This window comes from Ostrea edulis, chromosome 6 (genome assembly GCF_947568905.1).
Source record: "Ostrea edulis chromosome 6, xbOstEdul1.1, whole genome shotgun sequence".
NCBI classification, from domain to species: Eukaryota; Metazoa; Mollusca; class Bivalvia; order Ostreida; family Ostreidae; genus Ostrea; species Ostrea edulis.
This window is the reverse complement of record NC_079169.1, coordinates 55,108,186-55,134,274: the sequence shown is the minus strand read 5'-3', so window position 1 is coordinate 55,134,274 and position 26,089 is coordinate 55,108,186. Positions and strand designations below refer to the sequence as shown.

General features: G+C 37.4%; 3 protein-coding genes across 11 annotated transcripts; 2 read left to right on the top strand and 1 right to left on the bottom strand.

The window, feature by feature from the left end:
• Window positions 1-2,863: 2,863 nt before the first annotated feature.
• LOC125683491 (protein gustavus-like) lies at window positions 2,864-8,683 on the bottom strand. Of its 5 annotated transcripts, none has more exons than XM_056140087.1 (6): window positions 8,433-8,671; window positions 7,700-7,726; window positions 5,254-5,373; window positions 4,007-4,471; window positions 3,192-3,224; window positions 2,864-3,149 (listed from the first exon to the last, which is right to left on the bottom strand). In XM_056140087.1, the coding sequence occupies exons 1-4, from the start codon at window positions 8,455-8,457 to the stop codon at window positions 4,008-4,010; spliced, it is 636 nt and encodes a 211-aa protein (XP_055996062.1). In that variant the 5' UTR covers window positions 8,458-8,671; the 3' UTR covers window positions 2,864-3,149; window positions 3,192-3,224; window position 4,007. The 5 variants fall into 5 exon arrangements, with proteins under 5 accessions (XP_055996062.1, XP_055996060.1, XP_055996061.1 ...); XM_056140085.1 differs by having other exon boundaries at window positions 4,037-4,471; window positions 8,433-8,669; XM_056140086.1 differs by having other exon boundaries at window positions 2,864-3,224; window positions 8,433-8,670.
• A 625-nt stretch (window positions 8,684-9,308) lies between these two features.
• On the top strand, window positions 9,309-15,655 carry LOC125683480 (rho-related protein racA-like). Of its 4 annotated transcripts, none has more exons than XM_048924692.2 (10): window positions 9,309-9,398; window positions 9,654-9,844; window positions 10,830-10,998; window positions 11,194-11,333; window positions 11,432-11,549; window positions 12,043-12,236; window positions 12,345-12,525; window positions 12,628-12,864; window positions 14,214-14,557; window positions 14,687-15,655. In XM_048924692.2, exons 2-10 carry the CDS (start codon window positions 9,662-9,664, stop codon window positions 14,897-14,899), a joined length of 1,779 nt encoding a protein of 592 aa, XP_048780649.2. In that variant the 5' UTR covers window positions 9,309-9,398; window positions 9,654-9,661; the 3' UTR covers window positions 14,900-15,655. The 4 variants fall into 4 exon arrangements, with proteins under 4 accessions (XP_048780649.2, XP_048780651.2, XP_055996058.1 ...); XM_048924694.2 differs by having other exon boundaries at window positions 9,310-9,398; window positions 12,043-12,233; XM_056140083.1 differs by having other exon boundaries at window positions 9,339-9,402; window positions 12,043-12,233.
• A 2,609-nt stretch (window positions 15,656-18,264) lies between these two features.
• Window positions 18,265-26,089, top strand: LOC125683492 (ras-related protein ced-10-like). Of its 2 annotated transcripts, none has more exons than XM_048924719.2 (5): window positions 18,265-18,331; window positions 18,990-19,188; window positions 25,212-25,380; window positions 25,559-25,695; window positions 25,782-26,089. In XM_048924719.2, exons 1-5 carry the CDS (start codon window positions 18,279-18,281, stop codon window positions 25,854-25,856), a joined length of 633 nt encoding a protein of 210 aa, XP_048780676.1. In that variant the 5' UTR covers window positions 18,265-18,278; the 3' UTR covers window positions 25,857-26,089. The 2 variants fall into 2 exon arrangements, with proteins under 2 accessions (XP_048780676.1, XP_048780677.1); XM_048924720.2 differs by having other exon boundaries at window positions 18,268-18,331; window positions 18,990-19,199; window positions 25,277-25,380.

Sequence of the window (26,089 nt, the reverse complement as noted above, 5' to 3'; positions counted from 1 at the left end):
AACCGTGGAGAGTGTTCTTCGTGGAGAATGTTCTTTGCGTGTTTTAGTGATATAAAGCGACTTCTAACGCCAGGGGTCATACTCAGTTTACAGTGGTCAGAAGACTTGGCTTGTTACAGTTCATTTTGCTGGTTTCCTCTTTCTCTTGGAGATTTTCTCTCCAACCAAACGTATCTACTTCTATTTCTAAAGATACTTGACCTGCTATGAATTAAAATGAAAGAAAACATAATGGCCTTGTACAAAGGATTTGTTGAAGAATAATCCCCTGGGTCCAAATAGTTTGTTGGAAAATAAAAACTGAATCCAATTTAGGGTGAGGTTTATAACTTTCAACAACATATCAAGATCGAAGGGATGTTATTCTCCAACAACTGCGATGAAGTCATTGTTTCTATTTTTACTATGATAATGTTTGTACAGGTACATGTATATGTATTATTTAGGAGGCATAAAACCATTCCATATATGACCTTTTAAAAGGTATAAATTCTGCAATAAACCCTTTAACGCGATAAAAAAAAAAATTAAGTCAAACTATCAATAATAATTTGCCAACGGTGGACCGTCGGTTTTATACTGTTTAACATCCCTCTCGAGAATTTTTTACTCATATGGAGACGTCATATCATTGCCAGTGATGGACTGCAAGATTTAAACCTCGGCTCAGCGCGTACGGCATTTGAGCAGGGAGGGATCTTTATCGTGACACGGAGCCTCGGTTTTTGCGGTCTCATCCGAAGGACCGTCCCATTCAGTCGCCTCTTACGACAAGCAAGGGGTACAGGGGACCTAGATTCTAACCCGGATCCCCACGTGGAACCGTGATAGAATTCTTTTTAAGGGATAAAAAGATAGTTGTCGCTAAACAGTGTTAAGGATTCTGATTCTGATGGTCACATGGCTTTTGTCCAAATATTTATTTGGTATTGCCATTAGTGGCGGGCTGTTTCCTGCTCAAACATTCCTCGTAAACATCTGTGATGGACAGACATGATTTCTGTATCTAGCTGAATAACTTTGAATATTACTTAATCATACATATATATTCAATATCTTCTACAGTGTTTTAAGATAAACGTTTCAAATGTACTATGATAGCATAGAATTGACATAACTGTATAACATGGACTTTTATATATCGACTTAGATTGTACAGTTAATCAGGTTACATTTGGGGTCATAAGATTCTCGTGTTGCTCAGATCCAGGCGTGGAATCAGTCTCAAGCCCGAAACAGTCCTTGACTTCCGTAAATGTTTATGCAATTTTATCAACTAAACAGAAAACACAGACTAACAATAACAGCAGTATCTCCCTGGCCAAGGTCAGCCTGCTGGAAAATGACCCTTTCCTGTATCACTTTGACCAAGGACCGAAAGATAATGTCGAACAAACTGTAAAGGCCCCTGTTTGTTAACAAACAAATTTCGCCAATTCACATCGGCCTTATCGCAGTTTCACCATTGTGTACCATAATTACCGTATATACAATGTATATTATATATGTCGTCATATCATTTTCATTCATAAAATTAGAGAAAATACACTAATATACATGTAGTAAATCTACACCTTGAAAGCAATGGTGCATTGTCCACTATGGTGTCTCGAAAACTTATACACTATGTGCATTATGTTACAAATGGTCAGACGAACACGTGCGTTACGGTTCATTGGGAACGAGAGATAGCCAGTCTATCAAGGTGTGTATTGCAATGTCCATCGACGATCAGAAACTAGTGCCTCCGTCGGTGTCTTCACAACCTATAGTCCTTGGGTTCGATTGTTGATATCGGGGGCATCGATATGTGATTTGAAATAGGGAGAGGCTGCTCCATCACCAAGCGCCTGATATTCAAAGCGAAAATCATAGGTAGTCCGAATATAGCTCAAATTAAAGTACTGATAGTACTGAAAGATGGTGGAGAATATAGCTCTAAAATCGGAAATCCCTAGCCACAAAACCCCCACTGCTAGCGGCCGCCTAGTTGCTAGGGAACTCGCTTTGCCGCCGGTGGTTCCGGATCCTGCCGCCGTGTGAAACTAGTGTTTATTATGGGTAGTGACCGTTACTATGCCAAGCATCGGGTATTAGAAGTAATATATAAAGGAAGCGGGCCTTTTGGATATGGCCTTAAAAACGGAGGTCCCGTGTAGATGAATGCGTAGGAATTATTATCAATATGGACGACGCAAATCAATTTAAGATGGTACATGTATATTCACACGCGGACAGACGTCACTATAAATCGGATCTAACCAGATTGAAACAAAATGTGAATGACAAGCAATGGATTTCAATTTAAATAATAAGGAATAAATTTCTTCTTCTTTTATTTTGAGATGGAGATATACCACCAAAAAAAAAAAAAAAAAGACAGAAAACGCTTTGCATCATGTGCTACGCACAGTGGTACAGTTTTCCGTCTTCTTTTTTTTTTTTTTTTCGTGGTATACCTCCATCCAACAAACAAATGATAAATTCATTCCTTAAAGAAATTGAGCAGAATACACACAGCGAATGTAAATGTTTAGATATCGCCCATTACTTTTCCACGAGAGAAATTTTTCATTATTTCTTCATTCCCTGATTCCGTCATTTTTTGAAGATATTTTGCCAAAACTCTTTTTGAGGAAAGTCTAAAATTACATATCTCTCTCTATCTCTCTCTCATACATTAAAATCGTTATACTTCGTGTATGATTGGTTTTCGTGGATATCCCCACCCTAAACTTCTGCGAAATAAACAGCTACAGACTGTTTCGAAGTAAAGGAACCATATCCATGCATGATATCACACCAACGAAACTGTACAATCATTGCAGTCTACGAAAATTGAACTCGAAATATTAAAATGATATCATGCATCACATAACCTTTATAAAAACATTCTAAATGATTTAATAAAAGTAATATATCAATTCTTTTCTGCGAATTTTAAATTAGTTTGTGCAAGTCATAACCACAACATTTTTGCGGCTGTTCCTCCCTGAGTACGAAGCTGTTTCTGATGAGTCGTGGATCTATCACTCTATTTCCTGGGATCGAGCATCTATTTCCCGGGATTTTTAAATCTATTTCCCAGGATTGTGAATCTATTTCCCGGGATTTTTAAATCTATTTCCCGGGATCGTGAATCTATTTCCCGGGATCGTGAATCCATTTCCCGGGATCGTGAATCTATTTCCTTTTCTTTCGTATCGGACCATTAATCTGTTTACCTGAAAGTAAAATGAAGATAAAGATTGCATTGTGTAACTTAAGTTGCATGTCAGAAGCTCAATATTCATTATTCAAAGAAATTCAAACTGCAGTTCTGTGCGATTGAAATAAGTAAATTACTAAGTTGCTACATGTATGTATGTTTTAGATAAGTAATAATTATTACTATGTAAAGCTATATGATTGAAATAACTTATCACTGTGTAATTCTATGTGGTTGAGATTATTATATTTGACATTTTGTATTGTTTTCTTAAATTTCAATTTGATATAGCTTTCTGGTGGACAATCTTGGGTGGTGTTTTTTTTTTTACACTTATAATGTAAAACATTGGATATGCTCTTTCTGCCTGTCTAATTAGTTTCTACATTGAACTTCAATGAGGATTTTGATAATGTTGAATTTCTCAAAGCTCCTGCACTTAACTGGGTGTAAAATGTGAGATAAATAATCCTTCGTTATTTACTCGTGTGAGATTGGGAAATCGCACCTCTGGAACAAGATTCGCTGTCTAGGACTCGGCAAAGCCTCATCCTAGACTGCGAATCTTGTCCCCTTGGTGGAATTCCACTATCCCACACTCGTACTAATGAAGGATTCTGTTGATCTTCGATCGCCCTTTATCGAGCAGTCAGTGGAGGCTGAGAGTAGACCGAGATTCTAGTATGCGAAAATGGTGAGTGTCATTACATGGTGTGATTTTCGTAGGTACATGTACATGTATAAACTACAACAGAATTGAAAAATCTCAGGAGATTTGGTCTCTGTAACCATGAATACCTTAGATCCGCCTTTGCTCGATCCCCCTACCTTTTCCTCTGTAAACTACAGTGATAGTGGCCCCCGTCTGAGTGGCGGATATCATGGGGTATACCACGCTCCCTATTAACTTCTCGTCTGTCAGTGCGGCTCCAAAGAACTTGTCTTCCTGGCCAAACAGTAAGCTGCCAACATCCATGTCAATATACATGTAGAACCGATCGGGAAAACTCGTCAAAACTCCTGGGAATTTACCCAGTTTCCGCTTATTATGGGAAACATCTTTGGTCACTAGATCCACGCCCCAAGAATTTTCATCAGTCCCCACTAAGGACTTGTTTGATTCACTGACTACAGCTGCCTTTTTCAAACCTATCCCTACCGCGGCGTGTTTCCCGCGCATTTGACGTGGGAATACTATTTCGAAAACATGTTTTCCCCTCCGAAATGGTCTGCTCCATTTTGCACCATCTGTTACTTCATTTCCTGTTCAATAATGTTGGTAAAATTATCCCTTCGACTTACGTGAAATCATGATATTCAATGTTTAATTCGCTCTTACTTATAGGCCACATAATTTCAGTCTCCTCATCAAAGGAAGAATTATGTAGAGACAATAAATCACTAAGACTGTTTGGCAGTTATATTATAAGAATTGAACAATGATATCAATTGTTCGGATAAGTGGGTATAAAAACAATGAGGTGGATGTACCATTGACATAGAGAGTTTTGCATTTTGATGAGTCTGAATCAAATAATTGGTTACTCGCACGGTGACAAAGATGATATACAATGACAATGATCTACACCGACTTTCATAATAGTGTATGGCGTAGCAAGTTCTACTGGATGCCCACAGATAACGCTTATGCTAGGGTGATGGGATAAAACTCTCACATTACGCGAGAGTTATCTTTCGTTGTACATAAAATAGCTGGTCTCCGTAACAGGAGTTAACTCATGGCGCTTCCATCGTCGGAAACCCATGGTCGATCGCACTTTTTTTTTTTTTTTTACCTCCCGTGGGACACAACGCTGATATTTTCTTTAAAATGTGTGCCTCAGCCTCTATATGCGAATGATCGCTTTACCATTCCTTATTGCGATATTCAACCTAAAAGAAGTACGACCAACCGTGGGTTTCCGACGATGAAATGAGTCCTGAATGAAATTTGTTTTGAACCTTTTGCATTTTCGTAAGTAGTGTTTAAGAACATTATTGATTAAATCTGTGACTGATATATCTACCGATGCTTAGTCACCTACCAGTTCGCGTCCTGACGATGGTGTTATTGTTGATTTTAGTGAATCCTTTAGACAGTGTCAGTAGACCGTCTCTGTAATATTTCTGGGAGAACATGACAGTTTGGGTCCACGGAGGGGAATCTGGAAATAAAGAGTTCAGAATAACGCAATGGCGATAAAATAATAATCAGAAATTCAGTAAAATAAAGAGTTCAGAATAACGCAATGGCGATAGAATAATAATCAGAAATTCAGTTAATACTTGGCCACTATAAAAAAAAATGTCATAAAAAATGTCAATATTGATAAAAAAAAAAAAATTACAAGTTGTAAGATGTACATGTGTGTAATATCACAGTATTCCTCCTTTGTGAATTAGACAACATTTCAAATAATATAGCAGTTTTATAAAATAAAAAATGTATGCAGTCAATTTGTAAGAAATTGTAGGAAATTTCTCCATAACAAATTCAAGCTTGAAGTAATTTTTTTTAAGATCTTGGTCGTCTAAAATTGGTGTCGTTGAAAGTACATGACAGGCCTACCAATTTACAACTGATGTTCATCGCACTCCAAATCGAAAGTACAGTCACAAATCTATATAATAGACATGTATGAACTAAGCTTACTAAATTTACTGCAGATTTATTTTGGATTGCATGATTGAAAGAAATAACGTATGTTAATTAAACAAGGTGACATCTATAATGAGTTTATGTTGATGTATTGATTTATCCATAGGCATTTGAAGTTGGTGTAAACATACAGTCTGTTCTTAATTCTTAGGAAAAAATCGTAGGAACAAATTTCATTTCATGGGAACGAATTTGTTATAAAAAAAAAGAAAGAAAGAAAGAAAGAAAAGTCTCTTCCACTTGTCCTAAACCAACCACCGTAGTAAACATATGACATTTGTAAATCTAAAATTAGAATAAACTTCAGGTTATGTTGTGTTGCACCGGTACTTGTTCATTGTAAAGGTCATTAGGCCAATTCAACTTAATTAGTAGATTATCATCCGGGGTCACAAAAAATATGGGGCACGTGGGAGGATTTTATCATTTAATTTTTATTTCCCCGAGAGAAAAAAAATAATGACAAAAGGCATCACACGAAGTGTTAATCAAGTTAACATTCAAAGAATCCTTGGTAGAAGATATAAAACCAACAGTCTGTGACTTTAGTCATTCACTCATGTCACTGGGAAGCAAGTTTGTTTGAAATCGTAATTTTTGTGAAAATAAAAGAAATCGGGTTGGACCCTTTTTTTTAATTAATTTTAATTGGCCTTATAATAAATATGTCTGCAGTGTGAAACAAAATCTCCCTTGTTAATCAACACATGAAAATGAGGTAATTAAGTCAAAGAGTAAAATCCAGTCAGCTATATAAATGTTCGCTTTTTGCTGATTGATTGCAGTTTTATAGATTATGTCTATAAGATTACAGTCTCCTATTATGTCTATAAGATTACAGTTTCATATTATGTGTATAAGATTACAGTTTCATATTATGTGTATAAGATTACAGTTTCATATTATGTGTATAAGATTACAGTTTCATATTATGTCTATAAGATTACAGTCTCCTATTATGTCTATAAGATTACAGTCTCCTATTATGTGTATAAGATTACAGTCTTATATTATGTCTATAAGATTACAGTCTTATATTTAAATTCTCTGTTCCAACTGTGACAGCAGTAGTATACATACTACATGTATTTGTTATTAATGTTCAGAGGTATTACAGAAGTATTACACGAAACATCAATAGAATCAAAAGTGTGTTTGAACTTAGCCATGCCATTGTAGCCAGTTGGGTTTTTTTTTATCCTACCACGGCATTTAACCTCGGCTTTAAAGATCAATGACTTTCACTTCCGTTGTTGAATATTTGTCGAAAAAAGACCCATGTGTCAGGTCAGTCTGGTCAAGACCTATTCAAAAGACCACTGTGTCAGGTCAGTCTGGTCCAAACCTATTCAAAAGACCATTGTGTCAGGTCAGTCTGGTCCAGACCTATTCAAAAGATCAATGTGTCAGGTCAGTCTGGTCCAGACCTATTCAAAAGATCAATGTGTCAGGTCAGTCTGGTCCAGACCTATTCAAAAGATCAATGTGTCAGGTCAGTCTGGTCCAGACCTATTCAAAAGATCAATGTGTCAGGTCAGTCTGGTCCAGACCTATTCAAAAGACCACTGTGTTAGGTCAGTCCTATTCGTCGAACGTTCTGACGACTGAGCTACTCGCGGTGTATCCACATTTAGAAACGATACTTGTTGGTTTTTTTGGGGGGAGGGGGGATTTCTGCACGTATTAGCCACAACTTTTAAGGATTCTAAAATTGTTAAACACTATCTACGTATCTACATGTATATCCAAAACTGTTAGTGACCACGAGTGTTAGTTTTTATAACCCGGATTATATTGCAGATCTTCAAATACTAACACATGCATTCACTTACCAATGTCGCCGCCATCGATCTGAAGTTCTGTAGACACAGTTTGATGGAGATTAATGATTTAGACAGAGCATTTCTTCTGAAGGTTTCTCATGCACCCCCGTAACATCAGTTTTAAATTATGAGATTATGAAGCACATCGAGAGAATGAATCAACAGTTTGTAAAGAATTAGGGGACATTGTGGTAATGTAGAGTATGAAAATAGAACTGATCGTATTTATTTATTTTGGTGTATGATTATGATGATGAATAAACTCGCTACAAAAGTTAATGTTATAAATTTAACCAAAAAAAAAAAATATGGCGAATGATTGTATACATAGACATGATCGATGAAAAGCAAATATTATATTACAATAAAATATATTCAAAGCAAATCTGAAGTAAAATTTACCCAAAGATATCGTGTGAATTAAATGTCCAGAGATGAAGAGAAACATCAAATCCTTCCTCTACCCCGATTCACATCGGAAATATTCAGTCTCACGAATAACATACCTTAATTTGTGCAATGACTGTTTCAATAATATATGTGCACACCTAAAAATGGTTCAAGGACATTTCTAATTGGCAATATCTATTAGACCCTGTAGTTTGGGTTAGGACTAGCAGGATATGTACAACACGAACACTGCCAGTTCAGGGCAGGTGAGGAGGTTACCGGTAATTGGGGTGATACTACAGAATTTATCTCTGGTTGTTCATTGAATATTAAAATATTTTCTGTTACTTACTATTTCTAGACGGTAGACTCCCCATATAGCATGATTGACTGCTAAAACAGTCGTCTCTGATTACGTCAAATCACTGCATTTCTTTCAGCGTTAATGATTCCTAAACACTGCCCTACCGGAAAGTTTAGATATATGGTTATTTACAAATCGCCATTCTTTTAATGTGTCAATGCACACGGCTTTTGGTTGTCATTTTTTAAAAAGTCAGTCGAGACGTATTCTTATTCCGCTTTCCGAGATCACATTCAGCGGAGGGGTTTAAATCTAATCAGACTTAATCAATATGTTGTAGTATTTACTCGAACGTCTTTATGTGTACCTTGGGTTCTTAAAATAATTTATTTAACGAGCAGGGGGTTAGGGCTTACACACACGTCCTCTGTTTAACGACATAGGGCATATCTCGGTAACAAAAAAGTAAAATGATAGGGAAAAAATATCAAATGTTTCTTTATTCAGTAAATACCGGTATCTATCCATGTTAATCACAAAAAAATTACAAACATGCACACCTACCTAATCCTTATTGCACCCAGAGGCACATAGGGCAAGGACTTGAAATGTCCCCCCTCGTGTATTCTGAGGTGGGGTTTTTTCCTCTTTCAAATTCAGTTAAATTAGCCTGATTTCTTTCAATTCTGTCTCAACCGTTTGTCTACGTGTTGTTTTTGGACGGCCCTTCCTCCATTCTATTTCTTTTATCGCTAAAATTACTAGCATTGATCTGAAAATTAATCTAAAACGCCTCTGTGTATTATTTCCCCAACGATTTTTCAATTGATCCGCCTCGAGATTATCCCTTGAGTTATTTTTAACGTAAAGGTTGGATGTGTATATATAGCTTGTCTTTTGATTGGTTAATATTTATATATCGCTTACAGCACTGTGTTATAAATATATAGAACATGTTATTGTGTTGCTACTTATAACTAATAGACAAACAGGACGAGAATTTTACTTCCTACGGTAGGTACGCTTATCAATATTTCAAATGAAATGCCATAATATGATCTGCTCCTCTTAAAGTTATGTATCGAAGGAAAACATAAATAATTTTGAATTGTATGATTATGCTATGTGACATGGTCAATCTAATTAGATTTTCGATGGTGCAGCTATACTTGCAGGTTATTGCAGCTAGCATTAACATATTTCTTTGTATATCTCCTGCATTTTTTTCTGTCTATAATTGAATATTGAATTAATATTGAATGCCACTAGATCATTCTATGGAGAACTTGAAGTTAGTGGTGGTGGGGGACGGGGGTGTGGGAAAGTCCTGTCTCCTCATCGCTTACACCACCAACGCCTTCCCGGCGGAATACATCCCGACAGTATTTGATAATTATTCGGCCAATGTAATGGTTGATGGGGTTCCCTACTGCCTAGGACTGTGGGATACAGCCGGACAGGTGCGTGTACTAGAATTTTGTTTCTGCTACAAGTAGAATACATGACATTGTATATGATTATAATATTTTTATATTCATTACATTATACTGAAAATGTTGAGTATGCTGGCTAAAGAAATCTAATTTCCACCCCATCCCTAAACTGTGTACATTCTTTGTTTTCTCACACCCTGTGATTTTACATCAATAATTTACAAATCCGTGTTGATAAGCGGATGCAAATTTATTGTGCAGCTACAATTGCGTTATTGTTGTCATGTGGATAGCTGTGAGGGAAAGCATCATTGTGTGTATATATATTATATACACAGTATATACATATATATATTATATACATTATATATATATATATATATATATATATATATATATATATTATACACAGTATATACATTATATATATTATATACATATACATTATATATATATATATATATATATATATATATATTACAACACCCAAGAAATAAATTGATATAAAATAAAGTCTGTGACGGCATCAAAAAACATCAAAAAGAATTGGTTTTAATGTTAGTAATGTTATTTTTGGTGAAACACCTTTCAGTTTGTGTAATAAAGTTGTTAATTTCATAATTCTGTATACCAAACAATATGTTTTCAATTGTTCAAAACAGAACAAAATTCCTCATATTACTGGGCTGATACATTATCTTTCTTTCAAATACAAAGTTGAAAAATTTGTAGCAATTAAATCATGTGAAGTTTTGAAATTTGACAGACTTTGGGAAAACTGAAAAATTATTTTTGATCTGTAACCTAGAATAAGAAGTATTCAACCAATAATGCTGAACTAGTAGTGAGATGGTGTGAGAATGTATAAAATGATTAATATGTATCTTCATTACTATTACTGATGATTATGTGAATATGAAAAAAGAATAAGGCTCGTTACATGAAAGATGAGAGGAACCAAAAGATTTGCACGGTTGTATACATGATTCTAAGATTATTTTTCACTTGTTAGGAGGACTATGACAGGTTGCGTCCCCTGTCCTACCCCATGACGGATGTCTTTCTCTTGTGTTATAGCATAGAAAATAGATGCTCCTTCGATAACATTGAATCCAAGTGGATACTGGAACTCAGACATTTTTGTCCCGACATCCCAGTCATGTTGGTTGGCTGCAAAATCGGTAAATTCTCTCGTTTATCCATAAACCTCTCTCAAATTATAATCTTTTTTCTTAACCTTCATGGTCCCAACTCAAAGAAAATTTTTGCTGTATTGTCTAATTCTAGACTGCTAAACGTCGAGAAAAAATTTCATGGTCCGCCTTCACTGATTACTTATTATATTCAGTTTTGGAATATTTTCGTCTATTTTTCAGACTTGCGGTCCACATCATCAAGAAGTGAAGAGTTTGTTACTACGGAGGAGGGAAAAGCCATGGCCAAAAAGCTTGGTGCTTCATTCTGTGAAACAAGCTCACTTCACCTGATAGGGCTGCAGGAGTGTTTCTCTGCTGCGGTAGGTCCTTTTAGTATCTTGTAATATTCACACCATCTCTTCACTGCTGAGTGATGACGTAAAGGTCAATTGAATGATATAGTATTCTTTCTAAACAGATTAAACATTCAGTTGACTTTAGAAGAGTGAAAAAATCAAAATCGAAAGGATTCGCCGGACCACTGTTTAAAAAGAAAAAGAAGCCTCCGCCGGTGGCGCCTGTCATGCCCCCTGCCGGTGAGTAAGACATAACACAACTTGTAAGATATACCTTTGTAACTCCAACTCTGAGTAAGATATGAATTCTCTGCTGGCCATGGTGATCAAGCTCCAAGAATATTTTTTTTGCGTAATTGAGTCGTGTTTTTGTTTGTTCTGTCTCAATATGAATGAGATAACCTCGAATAGACCAAAAAAAAAACAAACTCCAAACCATTGAACTGGAATCGCGATCAAAAATCATACCAACCACAGTCTTACAATAGGTTAGAGTACCGGTATACGCCAAATACCAACCACAGCCTTACAATAGGTTAGAGTACCGGTATACGCCAAATACCAACCACAGCCTTACAATAGGTTAGAGTACCGGTATACGCCAAATACCAACCACAGCCTTACAATAGGTTAGAGTACCGGTATACGCCAAATACCAACCACAGCCTTACAATAGGTTAGAGTACCGGGATACACCAAATGAGTGTTATTCATCAACACATTGCTCTTGCAGGTAAGGCTCCTTGGGTAGAAATTATGACATCAACCTTCAGCTCTGATTGGATGAAAGCGTTACAGAATCCTAACTACACAGATGTCACCTTCATACTGGACGGCAATCATAAGTTGGAGGCCCATCGCTTGGTGCTGTGTACAGCGTCCAAGTTCTTCCAAAGAGTCTTCAAGTTCTCACACGGTGGACAGGTGGTGCTTATCTTTCTCAAAATCCAACCTTCATTATCGGGTGTTTTGCATGCTCTAAATCTTAGAAATGAAATTGAAATAAGAGTTAGATGTGTTGGACATATTTTGTAGAAAAACCAATTATCCAAAATTGAGGACGAACCTTTCACCACAGAAGAATTGATATCTGGCTCCGTGGAAGGCATAGCCACAGTATTAGAAGAAGACGTTGGCAAAAAACACACGACGGTACAACTCTGTGACGGAATCCGACCGAAAACTTTTGTACGAGTTCTACAATTTCTGTACACAGGTGAGCATTCAGGAAATCTTCCTTGTCTATATTTATGATGCGAATCGTTGTAGAAATCGGTACTATTTATTGTATTCCTTAAAAATATGTCTTGCAATTTAGGATTACCAAACCTGCCAGAGGAAGTGTCCGATATTGAAGAAGAAATCCACGACTTAAGCAGAGTGGCGAAAATGTTCGGGCTAGAAAAACTACAGACAATTTGTGAAAACTGTTTAACAGAGGAGGATTTTTTAAACCCCAGCATTGGAACGTTCCTCAATGACGAAACGGGGAAACGAATGAAGGAGATGTTTCTAAATAACCGTGAATATGCTGACGTTATATTTCACGTGGAAGGTAAAACACTGTAACAATGACGATGATTTAACATAAGTGTAACACTCTTAGATATACACGCATGATACATGTAACAATGAGGATAATGTAACATAAGTGTAACACTCTTAGATATACACGCATGATACATGTAACAATGACGATAATGTAACATAAGTGTAACACTCTTAGATATACACGCATGATACATGTAACAATGAGGATGATTTAACATAAGTGTAACACTCTTAGATATACACGCATGATACATGTAACAATGAGGATGATTTAACATAAGTGTAACACTCTTAGATATACACGCATGATACATGTAACAATGAGGATAATGTAACATAAGTGTAACACTCTTAGATATACACGCATGATACATGTAACAATGAGGATAATGTAACATAAGTGTAACACTCTTAGATATACACACATGATACATGTAACAATGAGGATGATATAACATAAGTGTAACACTCTTAGATATACACGCATGATACATGATACAACAGTATTATACAATCCGTTACCACGTTTTCCTTATTCTTGTTTATATATGTTTAATAGTATTAAAGGTGGCTCCCTACACCCAGAAATAGATTTTCAAATATGTACGAATTGATTAAATCATAAAAGATATTATAATATATGTAAAAAGTATATATTCCAAAAAGGTAGAAAATATGCAAATTTGGATAAAAACATTATTTTCAAAAATTTATTTCAACACATATGAACAAAAGACTCTGGCGGCTTTGAATTCGAGATCTGTGGTTCACCAGTCCAATGCTTTAACCACTGAGCTACGATGATAGACAAACAAATCGATCGATACAAATGATTTCACAAAACATTTAAATCGCCATCTTGTGACGTAGTGCCATAAAGTGTAGTGAGCTACCTTAATCAAAAGATACTAGTGCTGTACTGGAAGATGTCTTTAAATTGAGGAGAAAAAAAGCGACCGAGGAGGGCGCCGAGACTCGTAGATTGAATTATCACAAAATAACGATGGAATATTTTTATGTGCGCTTAGGGGGATCTACTCAAAGATCACGCGAATGATTTATAAAAGTTCGAAATCATGTATTATAATTGAATATCTCAATGGTTTCTTTTTAAAATGTAATAACGGTACTACTATAGTCATTCTGGTTCATAAAACCAACACCCACGCTTCGGACTTAATAATGGTGTTTATCGGGAATAGTTGTAGACTATTTAATCTATAGATGACATGTTTGTGAATAACTTTAAAGGCTTGTCCAGAGAGTGATTAGTGTGTAGAGAGCCCCATGTACATAGAACTCAAACTATTGTGTACTAGAATTGTGCATTTCATTTATTTAATCCCGTTTCAGGGACTGCGATTTATGCTAATAAAGTTGTCCTCGGGGCGAGATGCGAAGTTATGTCAGCAATGTTTGGAGGAAGTTTTGTGGAAAGTCTAAGCAACGTATCTGAGGTCAAACTACAAGACGTGACGTCAGAATGTTTCTCGGCCCTCTTAGAATACCTCTACACAGACCACGCACCCATTGAAGATGGGGACTCTGTTGGAATAATGGTTTTGGCGGATGAATATTGTCAGAAGAGATTGATAAATTTATGTGAACTTTACATAACAAAAGAAGTGGACCGAAGCGTGACCAAACAAATAGAAAAATCAGATATTGACGTCATTGGACTGTTACTTACTTCCCAGGTAAGAATCGACAACCATACGAAACAACTACAAACAATCTTTTTCTTTTTTATCGAAAAGATGGGTTTAAAGTCTAGAAATAGGAAATAACAGTAATATGAAATGAATAACAGAACTGTATTTTTGCAGCTCCATAATGCAGATCAGCTCTCTAATTGGTGTTTACATTTCATCTCATCCAACTACATCGCCTTTGAAAAGAGGGAGGAATTTTCATTGTTGACCGGAAGTAACCAGGACCATGTAGAGGAACACAGGTGGCCGCCATTATCCTACTTGGAGGAAGTGAAAGAGTACGAAAAAGAGATGGAGAAAGTTGGGGAAAAGTGTAGTATTATGTGATGATCATCGAACTAGGACACTTGCCAAGTTCCAACGCTTTACAATGTAGCCAATTCTCTTCTCACATGTTTGCCATGCATCCTTCTGCGTATGGAGAGGAAAAGAACTAGAGGAAAAGAACTATATTGTCATATAATATATGCCATTGTGTTATCGATGTTCAGATGGACGTAAATACAACATGTACAATACGCTACATGCATGTACGTGAGCATGTTCAATATGGCATACCACTTCCTGGTTTCTGTTCTTGGAGTTATAAAGTGTTAGTGTTATTAATCAAGTTATATACAATGTCCATGTTTTGTATTCTCAACAATATGGATTCATTTTCTGTGATACTCTGTTTGATGTTGATGACAGTATTTGCTCTAATTAATGTGCAGTGTATTCTGGAAAGAATATTAAAATATCAGAAATTTGAAAAAATAAATCGGGTCAAAATCGTACATTAAAACATGATATTTACATTTTCAACTGTTTTCTCTTATATAACACTATTACGAGCAATACATATCTATCAGTGTATAAATGCCTATACGGGATCAACAGAGGTCACGACTGTGCGTATGAACATTTGTTAAAAGTAGGTTACAGGTACTTTTACTAAATAGCAATACACATCTAGGCAAGCCATCGCTCCCGCTTACAACAGAAGTCTATGAATAGATGAAATCAACATCACAAAATGTATTTATGATTTTATTTGTATTCCAAGCAGTGGACTTTCATCAATAATAAATCATTTCTGTAAAACGGTGTATGTCTAAAATTTCGTCTGCTACACCCTGGTCACCCTTATGTAAACAGTGGCTGAATTTGTCAACTTTGTTATTGGTGATGCGGAACTGTATCTACTGTTAGACGATGAAAACTTCTAACAAAAAATCAAGTCAACAGAAGCATTCAGTGAGCTCATGTGACCTATCAGAAGAAAGGTCTAAAAGAACAGCTTAGGAATGAGGTCACCCCAGGGTTAAAACGGATTTTTCCGCATTAATACTAGTAATTTGGATTGAGCTGAGATTTGTATCTGGAGTTGCACTATCATTAATTTGTTGTTTAATGCTCCAGCGAGAATATTTCATTCATTTCGGAAAATCACCAGTTTTAGGTGAAATTTCGTACTGACTTGGACAGGTGTTCATCGTGCCAATGCTTACCGGGTTAAAATCACAGAGTTAGAGGGAGAACCTGCATGCAATACTTCTAAGTTGAAGTTTCAGTAGTAATTTTGCAGGTTGTCTCTCTTAGGATTCTCAAGGGATTAAAGGTTTTACGAAAGTTTTTGATAGACCAGGCAGACAGATTTTATAAACTACGCCGATAAAATTCCGAGACGACGATGGTGTAGATTTATAGTGCATATATATTTATTGTAGGAGATTTATAGTAGGGGCCCTGCTACACTAGGTTTGTTGCGGCGAGGCGACGATGGTGGTCGACCCTAGGTTCTCCTGGAAACGGGGACGTAAAATTCCGAGGTTTTTAGCAACCCAGTGATATTCTAAATTGATGAATAATGACCACCTTCCTGTCTTTAATCACGAATCTGGACTGTAAAGTGGGTAAAGCGTTTAAATTCCAAGTATCAATCTGTGGATCAATAGTTCGAATCTCACAAGTTGATTTTCTCTCTCGGTAATTTCACACTTCGCCGCGGTCAATATCCATATTTTATTATATGATTGAATAATTTCTAGCTCTCTAATTGGCTGAGATCCAACAATGTAGAAATCATACTACGTTATGTTTACCTGCACGTGACCTTCCAGGTGAACATAAGGAATTATTTTTTCCACATAGGACCAAAAATAGGTCGGGAACTTCCAATTTGACGCGATCGATTATACTTATTTTTGCCGTCCAATGAAATTCCGCGTTTCTCACTGGGTTCGGCTAAGATTTCAGCAGGTTTGTTTTCCGGTCGTCACATTAACAATCTAATTGAAGGTTTTTTTAATCATATAATAAAACAATTATTGCTGTTTTTGAGGTCAATACGATGATTTAACCACCTTCGAAGTACAATAATCACCTCGCCCTTCGGGCTCGGTGAATATTGTACTCCTCAGGTGTCTAAATCATCGTATTGACCTAAAAAAAAAAAAACAACCCAGCAATAATTGTATAATGTTGTTGGTTTTTGTTTTTGTTTTAGTTTGATAAACCTCAACAATAGTCAGTACATGTACCATATATGTATACATGTACATGTATACATATGATATGTACATGTACAAAATGTATTTGAGGGTGAACATTCCAGACACTTAACACACACGTTTGGATTGTTATATTACCCTCACATGCTCCCACAAAACTGTCCTAGATGGTCTCTTGAACGCAGTTGCATGGTTAAACTTGAATTATGCAATGTTTCTTATACTATAAAGAAATGTGTACATATGTTGTCACATAGTGTAAGAATTATTGACTTTGTTTTAGTTATATTATAAGGATGTACATATCCAAAAAACGTGGTGTTTACACACAATCCTTTTACCGGGTATGTACCAAAGCAAAATTCGGAAAGTAACTGTTTACCTGTTGAAATATGACTGTGTGTTCGACCAACCAGTCAATATTTCTAATCTTTGCAAGTGTTCAGGTGAATCTTAAGCGATGTTTTACCGTGTTCATTTATGCAATTCGATCAGAAACATACATTCATTATTACATGTACTTATCTACATATTCTCATAGATTTCAGTATAATGTTAACTCCTTAAAGAAAGATTTTAAACAATTTCAATTTCGAAGCTATCGATCGTAATTCTAAAAAGTCCAAAAACCAATGGATGAGCTTTAGTAACTGTGTAGTGCGAGCATAAGATTTATTAATCAGTTTTAAATTTTAGTTTATTTTATCTATTTATTCATTTACTTGTTTTAAATATAACAACATTAATTGTAAAGGACTCGCCGAATAGAGTTTCCTTTAAAATTGCGTTGTAAAAATAAATCAGTATTTCATGTATGCATCTCGAATATAATAAGATGTTAAAATTCGTCGTCAAGTTTTGATGTAAGTCCCAAAAGGGGGGAAGGGGTCAATATGTGTTAACTCTCAAAATCTAGCTTGCATTTCAAAATCCTCCCCCTAATTATTTTAGCTTTATCTAAGTTTCAGTTTGAACATTTTAGTTCTTGTGGTCAATTTTTTCTCGCTTCATTAGGGAAAATGCATTTTACATGAAAAAGAAATATATAGTGACGTATAATAGGATGGACACTTATCTACTTCAGCAGCGGTGTGTAAATGTCAATACGCACATACACAGCGACTATTGTACGTCTTAATTCACACAGAAAATGTAGCTCGGCATTTGATTGGTCAAATAAATAAGAATCATATCATTTACAAAAACAGTTAAATATGACATATTTTGTTAAAATCGTCAATAGTGTACTCCATCCCAAATTTACAAGGTAGTGTGCTTATCTTTCATCATTGTCTTATTCATATTGTTTGTAGTAAAATTCATGAACAAGGGTTATTTTTGATATTATATAATCATAATATACACAAGTACATGGTAATAATGGCATGCTGTATACGATTTATTCTTCACGTATGACTTTACATTGAAACAAAAGAAATAAGGCATACTAGGGTCTTATTTTCAATTGTTATACTTTCAAGTAAAAATTAGACGAATTTTATTGGTTGAGAAACATTTGTGTAAAAAAAAAAGTACTGTTACCCTACTCCGTGCATTTATAAACCACACCTCCGGGTAACAGTACATAGCAACGGTTGACAATGCATGACGACGGGCAGCAGTATAAGAATTATTAACTGCGCAGAATGTTTGAGCATACGGTTCACTGCAGTTAAATGCATTCTTAAAACATTCAGTGTAACAAAAAATATTACATGTTTTGTAGGGTAACATGTGAAATTGTCACCCCTTGAAAAACCATTGTAGACGTCGGTTTCGCCTCGGTCAACAATGTTTGTTTGCAGGGTGACAATTTTACATGTCACCCTACAAAACATGTAATGCTTCTATGCTCAGTACTAGTTTTATATGTTTCTCTATTTGTGCGAGTTTTCCTGCTTTTCCATTAAATAGCTCTTTCCTAGATCTCCCAGCATGCAGTCGGAGGCTGTAAAGCTTGTGATCGTAGGTGACGTAGGGGTGGGGAAATCCAGTCTGAAGCACTCCTACGAATGTAACGCCTTCCCCGGGGAGTATTTACCCGTGACCAGTGGAAACTACACCTGCAATGTGTTGATAGACGGCCTACCCTTCTGTGTGGATATCTGGGACACGGCAGGACAGGTAATTAACCGGTAAATTTATATGCTCCGAATCTGTGATATATAAGCCTTACCCGATACAGTGTGTATGTACCCGGAATATACACTGGAGAGACACTGTATTTGTACCTACACCCGTATCCGATACATACAATCTGCATTCAATCCCCACATGGTACATATACCCCGTGTATCCGTACTTTATGATGTCATACACTAGTATATCCGGTACTTTCTGAAGTCATACACTAGTATATCCGGTACTTTCTGAAGTCATACACTAGTATATCCAGTACATACTTTCAGAAGTCATACACTTGTATATCCGGTACATACTTTCAGAAGTCATACACTAGTATTTCGGTACATACTTTCAGAAGTCATACACTAGTATATCCGGTACTTTCTGAAGTCATACACTAGTATATTCGGTACATACAGTACCATACCCGGCATACACAATCATCAGTAACTAGTACATACACCCACTCTACACCTATTATTTGGTACTAGAGTATATGCACTCCTTACCCGTTATACATAACCATACCTGATACATCAATATACACACATGTATATACCCATACCCTACCTCAGACATAAAATTCTGTATATAACACGTGACTCCCTATGAACTTCGCGGGAAGATTCGCATCACATACTGATTGCAATGATACTATAGGAATTATCACTACTAACGTCAATACAGCGCCACTAGTGTGAGAAGGATCCGCGATAACGGGTATTATACATTAAACACTTTATTTGAAGGCAAGGTTGCAAGGTACACATACAATATGACGTCCAACCATAACACAGACACGAGGCAAGTCGAAAGACCGAACTCGATCATAACCTAAACACATCACGTGTTGGCACAACTCTTTTCTCTTTCAAATGAAAATAAACTGAACAGAATAAGGGTACCAGAATAGTTGTCTCGCTATGTAATCATTTCTCTAGAAGACAATCCACACTGACGAATGGTGCTGTTAACAGAGGCAACGATGAGTGATAATGGGGGAAACAGTTCGAGCACGAGGATCAATCTTCAAAATGTGTTCTCGAACCTCCTGGATGGTAGCACGTTCAGTGACCAGGTTCTTGTTGATATTCTTTATGCGACCAACTTCAAGGTATATTCTATATGATCATAGTAAATCGTCATTGAATATTGCTTGAAAATCTGGAGCAGGATCAATGGGAGCAACAGCAAACGGACCATCTAAAGGACGCAACTCGACACAAGACTGTATAATTGTATTCCAAAGTAGAGCCCTTTTCATCCTCAGCAATGCAGGCTGATGTTTATGATGATGACACACTCGCGCACCACAAAAAATCAGTTGTTTTTTCTCTTCATTATATGAGAGCAAATGTACAGTCAATGATTTCGGAAGGATCTGAGGTAGTGTGTTTTTGTACATACTGTGGAACTTTCTGAAGAGTTGAACACTGGGAACATCATGTTAATGGCCTTGTCCATATCTAAAGTATAGAAAAATCGTTTCGTAATAGCTCTCATATGGTTGGCATGGGGTGAGAGAGCTGTATGTGGATCGATGTGAGAAGACCATGGGGAATGTTTCTAGGGACGATGATGAGCTCTTTGGATGGAGAAATCGGGTCATTGCGTCTGACATCAGATGATATTAGGGGAATGTTCAAATAACGCTTGGCATCTTTGACATGAACTTGCGAGAGGGACGAGTACCCTGACGAAAGTATGCGTTAGTCCGACGCAAATCTCCACATTCTTGTTGGATAGACAGGCAAGCCGCTCTGGATGCAAATGGTAGTCTAGCGTTACCATCAAGGATATCGGTCACAGAAGTGCTACGGACTGAGTACTCGTCTGACTGGGTGACAAAAGTACGTATCTGACATTAGGGTTCGCGGCATTCTGGTGCATTGCGACTGGAATGATCTGAAGGCAATATAACAGTACCTGCAAGGTGTCGTACTGACACTTGGTTTCTACTCACAGTTGAAAAGGAAGTGTTAAACTCTAGGACTGGCAGATATCTGTCCTCGTCAAAGCTTCTTAAAAGCCATCACACATGTTTTGATGTCAGTTAGAGTGCAGCAGGATCCCACTGACTGTACAATGTATGGACTGAAGTGTTCCACAGCTATGCCGATAGATAGAGCTTCAATTTCACAAGGTAACCAAGTTGGCTGGCACTTGCATAGTTTGGTACAGAAGAATCCAGATAGAAGCAGCTTGTTATTCCTAGAAATGTACAATGCGACTCCAACTCCTGGCTTGCGTACTGCACTATCCGTCACAATCCAAAGGCCGTCATCAGGATGAGGGATATGGGTGGTTTGGGCATCCATAAAAGACTGCTGTGCGAGTTGGAATGCTTGGCATAGGTCATCTGATCAAGTCCTTTCACTCGTAACCGGCAATTCCATCTTCTAACGGGACAAGTAATGAAGAACAGCCAGGAATTACACGGGATGACTCTTTGACGGCACCAATGAAGCTCCGCATACCTTTAACGGTTGTGGGTGGTTCACAGGACGTAAGGAGTAGCTGTACGGCGAGGACTGGCGCTGAGCGTCCCTTGCTGCCATAACCATCCAAGGATGGTCGTCTTGTATGGGGAATGACAGTTTTAAATGCATACAACTTCAGGTTGCAGGTAAGGCCGCAAGTATTCATCCAAATTCTCGACCAAGTGATCTGGAGTGTTGGCTCCAATGTAGAGGTCATCTGCTAATTATAGAACAATATCCTCTTCCAGTAGGTCACCCAGTGCACGACAGATCATTCCTTTAAGTGCAATTTCTGAGCCATGTATTCCCATGGCTAAGAGAGTGTATACACCAACACCTCGGAAAGGAGAAACTACACCACAATACTTCATTGAATCCCTTGCAAAAGGAATCTGGTAGAAGGCCTTAGTAAGATATGTTACCAAAAGGTATTTCCAATGTCCAATCTCATGGAAGGTAGAGTTTACATCAGGCATCAAGGACAGCTGAGGTTTGTAGTAGCGTACCACTTTAGATAATGCTGTGACGACAAGAAAGCTTTTTTTCCACGAAGATGGTAATTCCAATGTCCTTTAGTTTTAAAACACCCCAACATCTTCTAGCTCATTAAACTGTGTTTAAAGCAGCTGAAGTTGGTTCTTGGAACATTAACGTAACCAGCCTTTTCTTCGTAGAGACTGAACTGGTCCATTATTCACATGGGTTTCGAAATGTCCAGCCTGGCCATTGTAGCCGTCTTATATGGGACTGAATACTGTATCGTTCTAGTGCCTTGTGTTTGTGGACCGTGTCAACTGCAAGATTGTGATGCCGATTGATGGAAACCATTGCTGAGTATGGTGAAGACTGGTTAATATTCCTGGGTTCAACTACAGTCGGTGAGGCTTTCAGGTCTGATATACAAGCGGGAATATACACGTGTCAAACATGGTCATTCTTGTGACACGGCTATCCTGCGTGTTGACTACTCGGATTTTATTTCCCACACTATGTGATGCAGAATGCCAGTGATACTAAGATGTGGTTCGATAGCTAACAAACCTTCTGTAGGTAGTATGAATGAAGGTGCATCAAGCTCTAGAAATTCTCCCAGTCATAATGTAGTAGTAGACACGACTCGTTGTACATGTACATTGGAGCCAAACCGAGTAGCTGAGGGAGCAGCAGATGACTCATAGACATATACAGTCTCGTCTCCAATAAGAACTTTTCTCAAAGAAGGGCGTACAGATATGTCGTTGGTCTCCATGAACGGAATACCTATGAACGGAATACCTGCAAGGGCTTCCATTTCTAAGTTATTGATGACCAGACCTTCAAAGTAAATATACGGGAATCCCTCGAGAATCAAAGCTTAGTTTCACCTACATGTAATGATGAAGAGCCATCAGTTTGGTGGGCAGATTAACTGGAGGAATGAATAGTTCCCTAAAAGCGAGTCGCAGTTGAGTCCCTGATCATGTTGCCTGTCGTTCTGTGTCAGTTATAAGACACAAATGGTTGTCCTGGCAGAAGATTCAAGGAATGACGACTGTCTTACGGACACATGGTTACTCACCAGACTCAATGCATTTTCTGATTTATGAAATGATAATTCATCTTCATTTTAGTCACTTCATTGTTCTACATTCAAAATGCCAATTATTTGACGAGCCTTAACCATGTAACGACGGTCACTGTCTGGTTAGTAATAGCATTTACTGAGGAAATCATCACTTGGTCGACCAGCTTCTTCGTACAAGGTACATGAGGTAAGGGTCGTAGACTACGATAGCTACGCACACCATCAAAGGGATTACTGGTTTCTGTAAGACACCTTGTGGTTGACCAAAGGTGCGGAAGGATTTAATTAGCATCTTCTGTGGCGTGGATTTCCTCAAAAAGGGATTAAGAGTCGGTGAAATTTCAGGTTTGATTGATGCTAAAGTACGAACTCGAAATTCCGTGGTGCCATAGCGTTGTTGATCAATATGATTCATGGTTGTTAACACTCTCACGTTTTCCATTGTAAGAGACATCTCCTCATCGTCTCAAATGTTAGATCGATTATATGATATGCTACCTTCCTTAGACTGCCATCAACAAAGGCAAGCAGGGGTTGATTTAAATCCTGTGGACGTTCATCAACACGTAACTTATTTTCGTCAAATTCAGTCCTCGGGCTGAAAGCCATAGTGTAATCTGACTGATTGCCATGGTTGTTTACAGAGTAGTAGTGTTTTTCACTCTCACATTACGAGTTATCACAGGTCAATAATTAGCAATCTATCCAAGCATGAGGTGGAATACAGTGTAGCCAGTGTCTGTTGGGCGTTAAGGCGCTTTTCCTTTGGAATCGGACCATCATCGTCGACGAAGTCACAATAAGGGTTGGCTTTGGATACCCCCCTCCCCCCAGTGTGCATCAAAAGCGAGGTACGGAGAAAAGTTTTTGTCCGGGGAATAGATTAGAATCTGCTTCCAATGTTCGAAGGAATTCACTGACCCTGTCATAAAAAGGCACCACTGTTTACGGGCTCTATGTGTATTTGTCATGTGTTTGGTATTATTGTGTAGAGAGTTCACAAGTGTCGGGGCCGTAAAGAATATCGACATCAGGACCCTCACCTTCAATACAATGAATCAGACAAGAGGCAGGTCATAAGACCGAGTCCAATCATAATTCAACACATAACGTGTTGGCGCATTGAATTCTAAGCACACCAGCACATACATCACAGACCTAGGGTACATGTAAAACTTATACGGTACCAATTTTGATGCACCAGATGCGCATTTCGACAAATAATGTCTCTTCAGTGATGCTCAACCGAAATGTTTGAAATCCGAAATAACTATGAAGTTTTAGAGCTAAATATAGCCAAAAACAGCGTGCCAAAAAAGTGGAGCCAAATTCGTCCAAGGATAAGAGCTATGCATAAGGGAGATAATCCTTAATTTTGAAATGAATTTCTAAATTTTATAACAGCAATTAAATATACATCTACTCCACACACGGGCCCGAAATATACGTTTTACACGGACCCGATACATACGCGAATCTGATAGACATATGCCATGCGTGAATCCGGTACATATGTCATACGTGCATCTAATCTAATTAAAATTAGATGTTAGATCAGCGCGCATACTCGCATACATGCTATGTATGCGAGAGGACCTAACATCTAATTTTAATTAGATTGTCGTGAATCTAGCTCATACACATCATACCATCTTCGCTAGCCAAGGGTGACGCTCCACGGTGTTTCTCTTCAAAAGAGAAACACCGTAGAACGTCACCCTTGGCTAGCGAAGATGACGTCATACGTGAATCCAATCTAATTAGATGTTAGATACGGTCGCGTACTCGCATACATGTTACGTGTGCGAGCGGATCCAACGTCTAATTTTAATTAGATTGACGGGAATCTGGCACATTCACGCCGTCTACAGAAGTTTTCTGACGTCGTGTGAATATTCAGTAAAATACGGTGACCATCACTGAATCATTTGCATTTAACCAAATAATGTTCCTTATTCCAACTCCATACATAATTCTAGGAAAATGTCGACAAATTGCGCCGCCTGTCTTATTTCAAAACTGATGCTTTCCTCGTGTGCTACAGCATAGAAAACAGACATTCCCTCAACAACATTGATTCCAAATGGGTTCCGGAACTTCGACAGCACTGTCCTGGTGTTCCGATCGTCTTGGTTGCTTGCAAGATAGGTACATATAACATGGTTTTTGTTTAATTTGTGTGGGTTTTTATTAATTCCAGAAGCATATAGTTAAGATTTTAGTTCAGCAGGTACCATGAAATTGGAGTTTATCTTTAGCAATGTTTTTGGTTTTGCTTGTGAAATGGAGTACACGTCAGGCAGAAACATTTTCCTTCTTCTTTCAGACCTCAGGACGACATTGCATGGTAATCATCTTATCAACGCCATGGAAGGAAAGGCTCTGGCCAAGAAGCTGGACATGTTGTTCTTTGAGACCAGTTCTCTTCAACTCAAAGGACTACACGAGTGTGTTAATGCTGCTGTAAGTTTTTGTTGGAAATTTATAGAGTAACACAAACAGTGGAAGCCTGTGAAAATTTCAAGTATATGAAATGTTTTATTCAACAGATCAGACGAGCCAAAGGAATGCCTGATAGAAAACATGGAAGGTGTACAGTAGTCTCCCGGTGTTGTGTAATGTAGGGATTGCATCTGGCAGTCAGTTTAACACATAAAAATCCTATACTTTTACATGTTTTATATATACTAGTAATTCATTGCCTTTTAAGTATTTTCGTCATTTTAACACCCTCCTATTTTGATACACTATTTCAAAATATGATTGTTTTTGTATTATTAATCCCTATTTGTATCCACAATGTCATGAAATGATTTTCATTAAATTGCAATACATGTATTTTGCACTAAACAGAAAA